Source organism: Chionomys nivalis, chromosome 3, assembly GCF_950005125.1.
Source record: "Chionomys nivalis chromosome 3, mChiNiv1.1, whole genome shotgun sequence".
Classification (NCBI taxonomy): domain Eukaryota; kingdom Metazoa; phylum Chordata; class Mammalia; order Rodentia; family Cricetidae; genus Chionomys; species Chionomys nivalis.
The window spans coordinates 121,386,659-121,402,923 of NC_080088.1; the positions used below are offsets into that span (position 1 = coordinate 121,386,659).

The 16,265-nt window shown below is 46.6% G+C and overlaps 1 protein-coding gene across 1 annotated transcript in view; it reads left to right on the top strand.

The window, feature by feature from the left end:
- The first annotated feature begins 7,592 nt into the window (after positions 1–7,592).
- Svop (SV2 related protein) overlaps positions 7,593–16,265 on the top strand; it is an 83,258-nt gene continuing 74,585 nt past the window's right edge. Inside the window, exon 1 of the mRNA XM_057765721.1 lies at positions 7,593–7,810. Coding sequence (XP_057621704.1) covers positions 7,776–7,810 — 35 coding nt within the window. The 5' untranslated portion in view covers positions 7,593–7,775. The remainder of the gene's footprint in view (positions 7,811–16,265) is intronic.

Genomic DNA, 16,265 nt, shown 5'->3' on the forward strand with positions numbered 1-16,265 from the left:
TCCTGTCTTGCACGAGCACGTTGATGTGTGGCGTTTCTCTCCTGAAAACTGTGTGTGTTTTGACCTATCCCTCCTCCTTCACCCTAGGAAGTACCTTCCATTTCTGATCCTATGAGGTTGGCTGTCTCCAGTACTCTCATGGGAAGAGTCTTGGTGATTGGCTTAGTTTGCTTGGTATAAAGTCTTTTTTTTTTTATAGCAAAATAACATTCCATTGTAAGTACCAGCTCCTCTCCTCTGTCTTCTTCTCAGTGGACACTCAAGTCGTTTCCATTTCTTGGCAATAAACATGGTCTCGTTTTCAGTCCTTTTGGATCTGTACCAAGTAATGAGATAACAGATTTATTTATTTATTTATTTATTTATTTATTTATTTATTTATTTATTTTTCGGTTTTCGAGACAGGGTTTCTCTGTAGCTTTGGTGCCTGTCCCGGAACTAGCTCTTGTAGACCAGGCTGGCCTCGAACTCCCAGAGATCCGCCTGCCTCTACCTCCCGAGTGCTGGGATTAAAGGCGTGCGCCACCACCGCCCGGCCAGATTTATTTTTATTTATTTATTTATTTATTTATTTATTTATTTATTTTTTTTTGAGACAGAGTTTTTCTGTACCATTTGGAGCTTGTCCTGGAACTCGATATGTAGACCAGGCTAGCTTTGAACTCACAGAGATCCACCTTTCTCTGCCTCCCAAGTGCTTGGATTAAAGACGTGAGCCACCACCGCGCAGCAAGATCACAGATTTATATTGTAATTATTTTTCAGACCAGTTTATATTGTTTTTTATAGCGACTGAGCCATTTTACAACCTTTAGCCAATTTAAAAATATATATATATTTATTTACTGGGGAGGCATGTGTCATAATGTGGCACATTGAAGGACAACTTGAGGGACTTTGTTCTCTCCTTCCGCCATGTGGGTTCAAACCCAGGTAACCAGTCTTGGTAGCAACCACCCTTACCTGCTGAGCCATCTTGCCAGCCCAGTTTACAAGTGCACTAGTTCCGTGAAACAAGGAACACACTCTAGCTCCCCAGTCTCTCCATAGCGTCTACTTTACATTTTGTCTTTATGGATTTGTCATTTCTACATGCTGTGTGAATTCAATACCGTCTGGCCTTAAAAAAAAAAATATTATGCATACAGTGTTCTGTCTCCATGTGTGTCTGCAGGCCAGAAGAGGGCACCAGATCTCATTGCGGATGGTTGTGAGCCACCCGTGAGTGCTGGGAATGGAACTCAGGTTCTCTGAAAGACCAGTCAGTGCTTGTAACCTCTGAGCCGTTTATGCTCAGCTTTTTTTCACTTAGCATAATGTTTTCAAGGTGCATCCGCAGTGCAGCTTCTATCAGACTTCATTCTTTGTGGATGAACACACGTTTGATGAGCTTGAAATTCTGCTCTTCCTGCCCCCCCTCCCAAATACTGCTATTGCAGGTATGTGCCACCATGGCCACTTTTGTGCACTGTTGGGAATTGAACCCATGTGTTGTTAGTTGAGCACTCTCCAGACTGAGCTACAACCCGGGCCCCCCTCTCAGTTTCAGAGAACGGTGTTGCTTTTAAACATTGGTGCACAGGTTCGAGTTCCTGCTTTTGGAATACATTGAGGATAGAGACGGGAGTCCAGGGCGGGTCTGTTTTAGTTTTACTTCTTTTGCAGTGAATAACTATCCTGATGAAAAGCATCTGAGGGCACAAAGAGTTTCTTTCAGCTCACAGTTCCAAGTTACAGGCTGCTGTTTGGGGGAAGCCACAGTGGTGGGACCTTCAGGTGGTGTATCACAAAACATCAGTAGCCAAGAGCAGAATGACAGCCAGGTGGTGGTGACACATGCCTTAATCGCAGGACTCAGGAGGCAGAGGCAGGTGGATCTCTGGGTCTGAGGCCAGCCTGGTCTACAGAGCGAGTCCTAGGTAAGCCAGGACTACACAGAGAAACTCTGTCTTGAAAAAAACAAAATAATAATAATGAAAATAAAATAAAAATAAAGACACATAGGGCACACTAATGTAGAGCACTCCCATTGAGACTCACTTCCCAGGTTACTCTAGGTTGTGTTCAGTTGACAAAGCTAATTATCATGGGGTTACATTGTAACTCAAGAGCATTTGAGTCTATCATTGAGAAGACGATAGACTCATTGAGAAATATATCATCGAGAAGACCAGATGCTACTGACCAGTGTTTGCATAGAATGTCATATATATATATATATGCATATATATATACATATACATATATAGATGATGTCATAACAGACATGCACACACACAGCCATGTATATAAATTTTGAGGCAGGGCCTTAAACCCAGTATGTAGGCAAGGACAACCTTGGGTTCCTGATCTTCATGAGTGTTGGAATGATAGGTTCCTGGTCTTCATGAGTGTTGGAATGATAGGCTTGCACAACTGTATCCAGTTTTACTCCGTGCTGGGGTTGGAATCCAGATCTTCATGTATGCCAGGCAAGCCTCTGCCAGCAGTCACATCTCCAGGCCTACACTGGACACCTTTAGGATAGTATCAACCTCCTAGACCACTCAGCTGAAGCTAGGGGTCATGTTACCCGATGTGCTATAGAGCAGCAGTGGGGTAGACTATAAATGAGTATGGGGGGGGTACAAACTGCAATAAACAAACAAGAGGTAAAAAGTAGCCAAGAGGGGGTAGGGAGATGGCTCAGCGTGTTAAGCACTTGATGTGCAGTTGTAAGGACAGCGGTTTGAACCCCCAGGACCCACATAAGTGCCCAGTAGGAGTGGAGGTCTCCAGGAAGTCCTGGAATAGGAGGTGGACACAGGGAAGCCCAAGAGCAAACTGACCAGACAGACAGGCTGAAATAGTTAGCTCTGGACTCTAGGAAAGTCCTCAGAGAGAACATCCAAAGTGGACCCTGGATGCCAACCTTGTGCCTCCACACCTGTGCGCACACACAAGTGCATGCACCTTCACACACATGTGCAACCCTACACGTGTGAACACAAACAAATACATGCATCACAGACGCACACATGTGAGAGTTAACAGAGATGGCTGCAGGCTGTTAGGCGCAAACGTTGCTCTGTCCATAGACACTGATGGGTTTTCAAAGTCCCCCTGCTAGTTGATGTGTGATGTCCCCAAGGCCATGTACTCAAAGCAAGGGTTCCAGAGGCTCCTGGCTTTGGAAAGCAGGGGAAATGCTAGGAGCTGGGACCTTGTGGGAGAGACCAGCTTTTTGGATGTGCTTTTTACATTTTTGTATTTATTGTTTGAAATTGTGTAAGTGAATGTGTGTGCAGTGTTCAAGGAGGCCAGAAGAGGGCGTCAGATTCCCATGGAACTGGAGTTACAGACAGTTGTGAGCCACCTGCTGTGGGCACTGGGAAGTAAACTCAGGACGTCTTGAAGAGCAGCAAGTGCTCTTAACCATGCAGCCATCTCTCTATCCCCTGGCTTTTATGGCTTTGTGTTTTTTGTTTTCAGTTCCCAGACAAGGTGCTGAGAACTGAACTGGGATCCTGCTTTCTCCAGCCCCTGTATCAGCCTTTGAAGGTTGCATCTGGGCTCCAGGCCCTTGACCTCTGCCTTCTGGCTGCCTTAAAGCAAGCGGCTTTCCTTTGTCACTGGCTTCTGCAATGGCATTGCCTTCTCATCCCAGGCTGAATGATGGACTGACATCTCTGAACATATTATAAACACACACACACACTACCTACATACACACTACCTACATATACACTACCCCCCACATACAAGCACACATGCACGAGCGCACACACACACTACCCATACACACATACACACACACTACACACACACACTACACACACACTTTCTTTTTTTTTATTATTTATTATGTATACAACATTCTGCCTCGATGTATGCACGGACGCCGGAAGAGGGCACCAGACCTCATTACAGATGGTTGTCAGCCACCATGTGGTTGCTGGGAATCGAACTCAGGACCTCTGGAAGAGCAACCAGTGCTCTTAACCACTGAGCCATCTCTCCAGCCCCCCCCAAACACTTTCAAAGTCTTTTTCTCACGTAATTTGTCACACTAATGCAAGCTATCACACTATAATTGGATTCTCAGTTTTGAGTTTATTCAAGTTATCTTGTTGCAAAGACGGCCATTGGTTCGTTCCCAGCCACTTAGCCCCAAAATAATCACACAGAAACTATATTATTTAAATTATATTCTTATTGGCTAACTCTTACATCTTAATTTAACTCGTCTCCATTAATCAGTGCATCACCACAAGGTCGTGGCCTACCAGCAAAGTTTTAGCACATCTGTCTCTAGCAGTGGCTCAATGGTTTCTCTAACTCCACCCTTTTTCATCCCAGAATTCAGTCTAGCTTTCCACACCTAACTAAGTACTGCCCTGCTATAGATCCAAAGCAGTTTTCTTTATTAATCAATGGTAATTACAGCATACAGAGGGAAATCCCACAGCACCTCCCCTTTTCTGTTTTAACTTTAACATAGTAAAATTACATATAACAAGACAAGTATCAAGCAAGAATTATAGTTATAATATTTATATCTACTTTATCTTTTATCATATCTAAGGAAAACTATAACTATTCTTTAACTCCATCAAAGACTCCAGAAGGATATAATATTTCCTAAGAAAACAATAAATTATTGTAAGCAACTTCTAAAACTCCAGAATTGACAGAGATTTCTCGCTGCCTGGAAAGTCACCCAAAGTTCTTCTGTACCGTTGAGGCATCTATATTCAGCATACAGGCCCATAGTATCCAGCAGACTTTTTCATGAAACAGGAAATTTCAAAGACAGTTCCCCCTAGAATGGCAGTTTTTAGTCACTTTTTTTCTATGTCCTGAAGAATATCTGGCAGACAGGTTTCCCCATCATTATCTGGTGTTTTAGTAACTCAGAATCTTTTTAAAAATTTATTTTATTTTTTATTTTTTTGGTTTTTTGAGACGGGTTTCTCTGTAGCTTTGGAGCCTGTCCTGGATCTAGCTTTTGTAGCCCAGGCTGGTCTCAAACTCACAAAGATCCACCTGCCTCTGCCTCCTGAGTGCTGGGATAAAAGGCGTGCACCACCACCACCTGGCTTTATTTTATTTTTTTTTAAAAAGAAAACAAATTATCTTTCTTTTAATTTTACATACCAATCCCAATTCCCACTCCCTCCCCTCCTTTCATCCCTCCACCTATCCCCACAAAGGGTGGTTTTGTTTGAGAATCTCCAAGAGAGCCTGGAACTTGAGGATGCAGTCCTTAGAAACAGATCTTTAAGTTCAGATCGACCCCTACCTGGTCAAGTGTCTGTGTGAATTCTTTATGGTTCTAAGACCTGTTTCCTCATGACACAGAGACAGACCATAACCTGTTTCATGGAAACGTTTTTGAAGAATCTTGGGAACAATGGAGGTTAAGAACACCCTGGGATTTATCCCAGCAATTGGGAGGCAGAAGCAGACAGATCTCTGTGAGTTTGAGGCCAGCCTGGGCTACAAAGTGAGTTCCAGGAAAGGCTCCAAAGCTACAGAGAAACCCTGTCTTAAAAAAACAAAAACCACCAAAACCAAAACACCCTAGGTGAAGAAGGCAGCAGGTAGATCAGCCAACCTGGTCTGCAGAGTGAGTTCTGGGTCAGCCAGGGCTATACAGAGAAAAACTGCCCCAAAAAACAAAAACAAAAACAGAACACCCTGGGTGTTTGGAACGCTCTGCTCCAGATTTTCAAGGTTTTTGTTTGATTGTTTAGTTTTTAGCTTTTGTTGTTTCCATTTAATTTTTATTGTGTGTGTGCATGTGTGTATGTGTGTGTACATACACACACACATCTGTGTACAGGTAACTATGGAAGGCATCAGATCCTTAGATCTGGAGTTACAGGCAGTTGTGAGCCATGTGAAGTGGGTGTTGGGGACCGAACTTAGGTCCTCTGAAAGAGCAGCATGTGCTCTAACCATGGAGCAATCTCTCTAGCCCTTGACTTTTATGGTTTTGAGACAAAGTCTCACTCTGTTGACCTGACAGGTCTCAAAGTCAGTCTCTCAAGGGTGAGGATCACAGGCCTGCACCACCACACCTGGCTCAGGGTTCTTCTTGAGTGTGTGTTGTCTGTTTGTCTGCCTGCCTCTCTATCTGTCTTGGACTTGAAGATGTGTTAAATAACAATGACTTCCAGCTCTCAGATTGGTGTCCTTGTACCCTGAACCAACTTCTAGTTTGTTAGCAATAAAGTTTTAAAAAAACAAAGAAAAAGAATAAAGTTGTTGAGGGGAGGGGACTATAGAGATGGTTGAGAGCTCTGGCTACTCTTCCAGTGGACCTGGGTTTGGTTCCCAGCACCCACATGGTAGCTGATAACCATTTGTATATCCAGTTCCAAGGGATCTGATGCCCTCTTGTGGCCTCTGTAAGCACTGCATGCACATGGTGCACATAGATACATAGAGGCAAACACCCATACACATACAATAAAAAAACGTATTTTTAAAGGTGGTGGGGGCTGGAAAGTTGGCTCAGTAACAAAGAACACTTGCATTGATTCCAGAGGGTCTGTGTTGGGGGCCTGAAACTCAAGTTCCACGAAATCAAATACCCTCTTTCGACTTCTAGAGGCACCCACCCCACACACACACACAGACACACGTGCATACATGTAACCTGTAAAAAATTAGAAAAATTTTTTTTCTCTCTTTCTTCTGTCCTGTGATCTTCATTCCAGTCATGGCTCTCATACATGGGAAGCATAGGAGCTGTCATCTTGGTAGCTGAATTCTTTTCTCCATTTCTTCACACAAGGACCAGAAGTTTCCACTCTGGGCTTCTGAGGAGCTCTTTAAGTATCCGGGCACCAGGCCCACCCCAGTAGAATTGAGGATTGCTCACTGTTGCTATTCTCTCTCTCTCTCTCCCCCCCCCCCCTCTCTCTCTGGCATCTCACTCTGTAGCCCTAGCTGGCCTGGAACTCACAGAGATTCACCAGCCTCTGCCTTCAAGTGCTGGGATCGAGGTTGTACACCACCACGCCTGGCTTAAGTTCTGAGACACAGTTTTGATATGTACCCATCTGTCCTTGAACTTGTTAGTAACCTAGGGGGCTTTCCTCCTGTTTAACCCTTTCTTGTGCCACCACAGCCAGGTTGGATGTTTACTAAGGACGTTCTGTGTGCCAGGCACACTCTTCTAGTCACCTGAGATATACGCATGAAAATCGAAGGGGTTGAAGTTTCTAGTCAGACTGTGAAGAACAAGCCAAGTTACCTTTCCCCCTTCTGGCCTTCCGTACCCAACATGTTCCTTTCGTAGGTCATTTCATCAGGCCCTCAGCTCTGTTCTCTCAACAGCCTGTTACTGTGACTGGCACCCAGTAGGTGTTCAGTAAAAATACATGGAGTACATTTCCAAAAACCTGTACTCCATCCCAGAGCTTAATCTTCCAGAACATCATACCGACAGCACTAAAAAAAATTCCTACAAACATTCAGAGAGAGAGGCATCATCTGGCAGGCTGGGGTGCCCCCGCAGACACCCCCAATCAGCGAACCGTGGGCTCCTAGGAGCAGCAGGGCTCGCCCCGCCCCCTCTACCGCGCAGCCCTCCCCTCGTCCTCCGCCCACTCCCGTCGGTCTCCTGGCGGCGGCGGCTTTGTCTCCCGGGTAGGGCTCCCTCCCCCAGCCGCTGTCCGGGGAGGAAGCGGTGGAGCTGTCCAGCATCCCGGTGCTGAAAGCCGGCACGCCGGCGCGGCTCCACCATGTAAGGGCCATGCCCAGGCTCGCCCTGGCGCAGCGAGGACATGGAGGAGGACCTGTTCCAGCTCAGGCAGTTGCCGTGAGTACCGCGGGGGCGAAGGGAGGCAGGCGGGTGCCCTTTAGAAGAGCAAAGCCTGCAGGGGTGCATCCCCGCACGGCCTCTTGAATTGGAAAACGCTATTACAGACGGAAGAATTGGGCCTGGAGGAGAAAAGCCATTTTCCTAGCCAAGCTTCTGTTTCTGATTCATTACCTACCCCCCCACCCCACCCCGTATCTGTCAGGACCTTGTGAGAATCCTTAGTTTTCCCTTGAAAATCGCTCTCAACCCTGAAGGGGTTTTGAGGTCTATGCTATGAGAACGTGCTGGATGTTGTTTGGAAATGTGGGCTGATATCTGTCCTTACCAGCCTTTCCCTCATGCTGTGCAATTCCTGATTTTTTTTCCCCTACAAGGTCTTTTGGAAAGGACTGATGTGATGTTGCAAACTGCTTTCCTAACAGCAGGGATGTTCCTAGCCGAGAGGCTGGGGCAGTCGTTGTTTGTAGAGCCTGTGAATGAGAGGGCTGTGAGCAGTGGCTGGCTGGAGTCTCTCGCCTTCTGAATGAAGGGTTTGGGGAAGAGCTGGCTGGAGTAAGCCTCAGCGCTGGAAGCGCTAGGTCGGGAATTGGGGTGGAGGATGATACAGTTCACTCTAAGAATCTTGGGGGAACACAGGCAGTGGGAAGGACGGAGGCCTTGGGGGAGGGGTTGCAGGTATTTTTCCTGCCACAAGCAATACTGATTTGTCAAGCAAATTCCAAGAGTCTGAGTGGGGATAATTAAGAATAAAGAGAATATTTCCAGAGGTTCCTGTTTTAATTTTTAGAGTCACTAGTCATCTAGGAGGTGGAAGTCAATTCCATTTGTGTCTCTTGGGAAGGATTGGTTATTGTTGGGCTGTGTGTACTTGACTGACTTTTAAAATGGTGTGGGTTCCCCCAACTCAAGCTACTGAAGAATTCTCCCAGTGACTTTTCGAGTGACTGATCCGGCTTCTCTGAGACTCTGAGCACCTGCGGGGGTTGTCATATTTACTTTCCAATTCACTGAAAATTAATTATCATTATTCAGCTTTCATTAATTGAAATTGTACTTTTCAGCTTTTGTTACTAGATCCACAAAAACCCCTGAACTAATGACAGCTTTATTTTACAATGTTAAAGGGTACGCACTTCTAATATCCCAAAGTCCATGTACCATACACAAAAACATAAATGTCAGAGTACAGATTCCTCAAAGAATCCATACCAAAGAATCCATCTCACTGAGCTCAAACATCATGTTCACAGAGCCAAAAATTACTCCAAATAAAAAAAATAATCCATGAATTGAAACAGAATACATATACTGGAATGTCAGCTTTAGTGGAATGAATTTCTAAGCACTCTCAGAGAGCACGTGAATTTGGCAAAAGTCATATGTGCCTTCGATCTACTAATATATAGATATGACATTACTTACTGATTCTTTCCGTAAGTAGAAGAGTGCAAGCAGGGAGCCGTGGCATGGCTCGTTCAGAGCGCTCTCCTACCACGCGCAAGGCATGGATCCCAGCCCCTGCACTAACACACAGAAGGAGCTGGTGAGAACAGGGGAACTGACATGTGGGTTAATTCAGGTGCAGTTTAGAGACGCAGCTCTGGAATCCCAGCACTTGAGGCAGGGACCGAAGCTTGGCAGTTCACATTCTAGGCCAGCCCGAGCCCCATCCCGTCTCAAAAATACAACACTACTATTACTAATAATAACAATTGGTTTTATTTTAAATTTAAATACATTACAACTATTCAATACACACAAAGTAGACCCAGGGATTACAGTTTGCAGATAGTGTCCATCTTGGCCCTCGGGGTGCTTTTAAATTCTCAATCTCAATATTCTATAGACAGGATATGTGGTATCCATTGGAGAGATCAAATGGTGTACTGTCAGAGAACAATGGCTCTTAACCAGGCAGATTTGGGTTCAAATCTTGATCTCAAATCAATTAGCCTTTTTAAGACTCAGTTTCTCTAGCTGAGGCCAAGTGGGCAGCGGCACGGTGTGTGGGTAGCATACTCGAGTACCCAGGTCCAATTCCTGAAGAAATGACTATCATGATATTTGATTCATGTTTATTATGGAGGTCAAATGAGATGTGTGTCAAGTGCTTGACTACACAAAGGGATGGACATTGGCTATTTATTATTGTCATTACGTCTGAAACATTTATAAAAGGTAGTTATGCCGGGCGGTGGTGCTTCATACCTTTAATTGGGAGGCAGAGGCAGGTGGATCTCTGTGAGCTCGAGGCCAGCCTGGTCTACAAGAGCTAGTTCCAGGACAGGCTCCAAAGCTACAGAGAAACCCTGTCTTGAAAAAAAAAAGTAATTGTGTAGATTGGTGCTGCTGGACTCCCAAAAATGGCTGCTCAAAAACCCCAGGGACTGGTGAGCCTGTCTGGCTGCTAGGAGCACTTGCTGCTCTTCCAGGGCACAGAGTTTGGTTCCCAGCACCCATGTTCTCACAAATACCTGTAACTCCAGTTTTAGGATGTCTGATGCCTTCTTCTGTCCTCACATTTGGCAAACAGACACATGTACAGGTAAATAAAAACAAAAAGCCAAAATCTTTTGAAAGAAAAAGCCCCAAAATATACTTGAATGGAATCATAATTAGTCTGTAACCGGGCTGACCCCCGTTTCTAAGAATGCGGGAGCTAAAAGAGAAAGAAGCCGGCAGCCGTGTGAATCTGAGTGGGTTATACATCACGACTTAGCTGTTTCTCAAACCATGCCCTGCATATATTATGCACAGATTGCAGGCAACAGATTTCCTGAGAGCAATATGGTTTAAAAAAAAAAATCAGAGAGCTGGCAGAAGTGGACTCTGAAACAGACTGGGCCCTGCAGGAGGTTGGGTGTTCACAGGCCCTAAGCCTCTAAGCAGATTGCAGGGTTGGGGAGGGGAGGGAGCAAGGGTGTCTAAGAACGTCTGGTGCGCCTGGAAGCCCTGCTGCGCAGCCCTGGCCTGGTCCAGTGGAGACCACCAAGGGCCCTTGTTGTTTCTCTGCTTTCTTCTGGGAGCATGTGTGGAACGAGCAGCTGAAAGTTTGTGTACTGTTCTTCCTTATCATGACCTGTGCACGTGAGAGTTCTCTTTTCCAGCATAGTGATTCTTCTTTTAGGTGATGGGGCTGGAGCCCAGGGCCTCATGCATGCTAAGAAAGAACTCTGTCACTGATCTACATCTCCAGCCCTCAGATGACTCTGTCTTCTCCTGGAATTCGCTATATGGACCAGGCTGTCCTAGAGCTCACAGAGACCTACCTGCCTCTGCCTCCTGAGTGCTGGGATTAAAAGTGTGTGCCACCATACCTGGCCACTCAATAGTTTAACTTTGATACATACCATCCTTGATACAGCACTGGATGGCTGGTTAAGAGAAAATGGCCCATACCTTGAAAGAGTTGCAGTCTTTAGTCACAGTATGGTAGCCACTGGCCACATGTGGTTAATATAAATTATTACATGTGAAATAATTTATGCAATATAATATTGTTCTACTTACATTTCTGTGGCTGTGCTAAGACAGCCTGCATCACAGAGGAGGGAAGGGCATATCCGGCCTGTGTCCCTCATCACGGTCCAGCACTCAGGGAAGCCAGAGTGGAACTTGAAGCAGCAGACTTGCTGTTGCAGGCAGCATTGCCTCCTACAGGGGAGGTCACTTGACAATCAAGGTACAGCAGGAACCATGGAGGACGCTGCTTGCTGACTCACTGACCAGCTTGTACCCATCTGGCTTTCTTACATAGCTCAGAACCACCTGCCCAGGGACTGGTGACACCCACAGTGGGCTGGAACTTCCTCTGTCAAGTAACAGTCGAGACAGTTCCCCACAGAGGATACACAGGCCAACCTGGCCTCCCTTTCAAGCTATGTCCAGTTGATAGTCCAAGCTGACCAGGACAAATATATAGTATAAATAAACAAAACCTGCCCATCTTCAAATGCTCACTTCATTTCACTGGCTCCCTGTGGCGAGGGGCTACCACGGTGTGCATGATGTCCAGACATTTCTGGAACTGTGCAGCTTGCAGCACTCTCCCGGGTCCTGTTGTGCAGGCCTGGCCTGGGAGAGTAGGTGAGCATTGACGGAGTTGCACTCGTAGCTATGAGAACTGTTTTAAATGCTCATCCAGCCAAGGGCTGTGCAGGAATCCTGATTCTAGATAATGAGATCCAGGAGACCTTCCCGATGTATGGTTCCTCTCAGAAACACAGTAGCAGTGTGGAACATTCCAGAAAGAGGGGACTTGGTGAGGAAAAGCCCAGCGTGGGTCATCCAGTAGAGTGTGCTGATAGGACATCTTTAGAGATGACCCCAAAAGCACAGAGACAGGACACTCATGGCCTTCTGGGATGCTGTGAAGTTAGTCTCCAGCTTCTGAGTACTCCATCCACCATTTCTCTTTTACATTTCCTGTCTTCGCAGTGGAGCACGTGTCTGACACCTCAAACGAGCCCTTTGTTCATTTCTTTGGCCTCAGTAACTGAGACAAAATGGGGAAATTGGAGTCAGGCAGTGCTGGGTTCAAATCCTACCTCTGATGCTTACCACTGAGGTGATTTTTGACCTTTAACCTCATCCTACCAAGGCTAGGTGCTCATCTGTGAAGCTGGGAGCCTGCTTGCCCCTACATAGTTAACCTGATCTGGGAGAGGGGGAAACGCTGGGTGGTGCCCCTCCAAGGAATGCTTCTGGTATTTCTTGTTCTCCTCTCCTTTGGCTTGGGCCCCTGGACCTCACTTTGTTCATGAAATAAAGTAAGTGCCTTTGCAGGAACGCCTGCAGTGTGTGGCCACATGTGTCTGAATTTGAATGCTTTTAAAAAATGATAAAAATAAAGATTGATTTTTAATGTATGTGAATGTGTGTGCCTGAGTGAGTTTTATGTGCACTATGTGCGTAGGAGTCCTCAGAGGCCAGAAAAGGACTTCAGAGCTCCAGAAATTGAGTTCCTGGAGGAGGTTGTGGCCCTCTCACAACATAGTGCTGGGAAGCAGCCCTGATTCTCTGCAAGATGGGTTAGTGACCTTAGCCATCAAACCTGCTCCAGCCCCCCAACTTGACTTCACAATCCCTCCTCTTTCAGCAGCCCATTCCCTGGTGGCCACACCTCCATTCCCTGATGGCCACATCTCCACTCCTTGGTGGCTACACCCCCATTCCCTGGTGACCACACACCTCCATTCCCTGGTGGTCACACCCCCATTCCCTGGTGGCCACACCTCCATTCCCTTGTGACCACACCCCATTCCCTGGTGACCACACCCCATTCCCTGGTGGCCACACCTCCATTCCCTGGTGGCCACACCTCCATTCCCTGGTGGCCACACCCCATTCCCTGGTGACCACACCCCCATTCCCTGGTGGCCACACCTCCATTCCCTGGTGGCCACACCCCTTTCCCTGGTGACCACACGCCCATTCCCTGGTGGCCACACCCCTTTCCCTGGTGACCACACCCCCATTCCCTGGTGGCCACACCTCCATTCCCTGGTGACCACACCCCGTTCCCTGGTGACCACACCTCCCACTTCCTGGTGACCGCACCCCGTTCCCTGGTGGCCACACCTCCATTCCCTGGTGGCCACACCTCCATTCCCTGTGGCCACACCCCATTCCCTGGTGACCACACCCCCATTCCCTGGTGTCCACACCTCCATTTCAAACCCTTGAGTTCAGCTTTGGCTTTCTCCAGCACTTTCAATCTTTAGGAAATCTCGCTCGCTGCTCTTGGGTCTCTGTGTCATCCACATTTCAGCCTGCTTCTCTCAGTCTCTAGATCCCACAGGCACGTCCCATCTTTTCTCCGCAGGATTTAGCTCCTTGCTAGCCTCCCCATTCTCGGCCTTGCTTCCTAAGAGCCTGCTCTCAGCACATCCACCGGAAGGTTTTCCCTTTAGGCTTACTTAATTAAATTTTTTCTATGTGTGCGTGTGTCTCTGTGTAAGTATGTGCACATGTGTGTGGGTGCCCACAGAGGACAGAGGGGTCATTGGGTCTCCTGGAGCTGATGTCATAGGCGTGAGCCGTCAATCTCAGGTCCTCTGCAAGAGCAGCATGTATTCCTAACAGCTGTGCAATCCCTCCGTCTCAAGAGGGCCTTGGTCAGATGTCAGACCATGCAGTTACCTGCTCAAAGGCTTCCTGTGGCTCTTGTTCACACTGCCTCGAACAGCTGAGCTCTCTCTCTGTTAGGTACCATAAGCCCTAAGCCAGCAAAACTCAAACCAGAAGATGCAGGCAATGAGCCCTGGTAAAGGCCACAGTTCCTTGCCTTGTCCGTAGGAATGGGAACTGGTCTGGCTGCTGTGGAACAGGGCAGTGGGGCCTCAGAAACTCAAGACTAGGATCTACCTGCCCTAGCAGGTTCTACATGTCGGGGTCTGTATCCACAGCATCAACCAGTTGTGAGTTCCAAACAGAGAAGAACATTGCTTCCTCACTGAGCATCTGCAGTCTGTTTCCATGGTGTGGACCCTGTGACAGGGACTGTAAGTAATTTAGAAGTCCATTAATGTATACAGGAGGATGTATGGAGGTCATGTGCAAATCCCATACCATTTCATATTAATTGAGTACCCAAAGACTATGATTTCCATGGAAGGTTCTGGAATCAATTTCCATAGCTACTGAGAGATGGCTGTGTATCCAAAAGAAACGGACATGTGACCTTGTTATGCCCGGATCACAGGGACCCCCAAAATATCACCATAGAGACCAAATCCTGTATGGAAAAGCAAAAAAGTCTTTATTCAAGTTTGAACTTGGACTCCTCACATCTACAATGCATTGGCATGATCCGGGAGCTTCAAGTTCAGTTGGGGTAGGGTTTTTGCCATAGCAGAGGTGGGAGTGAGGGACCCCTGATTGACATTTATCTAGTGGTGTCCTGGTGAAAGGGGATGGGTGTGTGCTGGGCTAAGGGATGTCAGGTGATTCTATCTACAAATAGTTGGAATGTCAGGTACTTCCCCTTTGGATGCTGATTGGTCCATTGCTGGGTGGTGTCTGGGTGATCCCGGTTTGTGGTCTTTTCTGGAGTCAGGTGTTGCTTTAGGGTAAACTGAGACTCAGGCCTACTTTCTGGTTGGTCTCTATTGAGTCTATCTTGGCAGGTGTGTACCAAGCTGCCCTGAGCCCTGAAGTCTCTTTGTGTACCCATGTGCATCATTATGTTATCAATAGTAGCCAGACCGTGGAGAGAGCCTATATCCATTAACAGATAAAGTGTGGTATATCTATCTAGTCAATTAGAATACTGTTCAGCCTTGAAAGGGAAAAACATTCTGGACCATGGTAGCAGGAGTGAACCCTGAAGTCAGGGTGCAAAGTGAAACAGGCCAGTCATGAGTACTCAATGCAGTGGCTTGAACTGCATGTGCCCAGAGCAGGAATGTTTCCAGAAACAGAGAGGAATGGTGGTCTCCAGGGAGTTGGATGGGAAAGGGGTGAACAGGAAGTAGCAGCTGATTGGCATAGACCTGGGGATTTGAAAGGATGTGTAGTTGGATGCTGGCGGCAGCTGTGTCGTGTGACTGCACTCAGTGCCACAGAACTGAAAATGGTTAAAATAGGAATTCTTTTCTTTGCTTTTTTGGATACAGAATCTCATACAGTCCAAGCTGGCCTTGACTTTACTAAGTAGCCAAGGCTGTCCTTGAACTCCTAGCCCTCTTACTTCTGTGTCTTGAGTTCAGGAATTACAGGTGTGTGCTATCACAAGCAGCAAAATGATGAAATTTATTGCATATATTTTTCCATGGATGACATCAAGCTAATGTTTTCCGTTTTGTAGCATCTATCATTTGAAAGCTTTATTATTACTATGTGTTCGGTTGGAACCTCCAGCTCACTCCTGCACGATCCAGAAAGCCCCATTCCTCTCTCTATTTTCTCCAAATCCCGCCCTCTCAGAGAGGCTCTGAACAAAGGAAAGGCACCAAAAAGCCCCATTCCGCATTTTAGCAACTATTGCAACTTGCTCCCCTGTTGCTACCAAATGCCCAAGTCCCCCGCAGAAGTGACCAGCTTGTGCTATCGCCTCTCGCCTACAACCTATAAAGTCTCCTTGCTTTAGTTTGGGTGTGACTTCTCTGGCTTCCATCTCTGGGACCGGAGAACATGCCTGGGAGTTGTTCTGCTCAAATATACCTGTTGTTATACTTTTTCAGTTTGGCTTGATCTGGCTTACTGAATTGATGGAGAAACCTATTATGGGGGTGCAGAAAACCTATCACTATGTGTATACATAATGTGTTTAGGTGCACACACCACAGTGTACATATGTAGATCAGAGGACAACGTATGCAATCAGTTCTCTCCGTCCACCTTCACATGGGTTCCAGGAATTGACTGTGCATCAGAGACTTGTACAGCAAGCCCTTTTACCCACTGGGCCATCTTGCCAGCCCTCACCTTCTAAAACTCATTTATTTTGGTG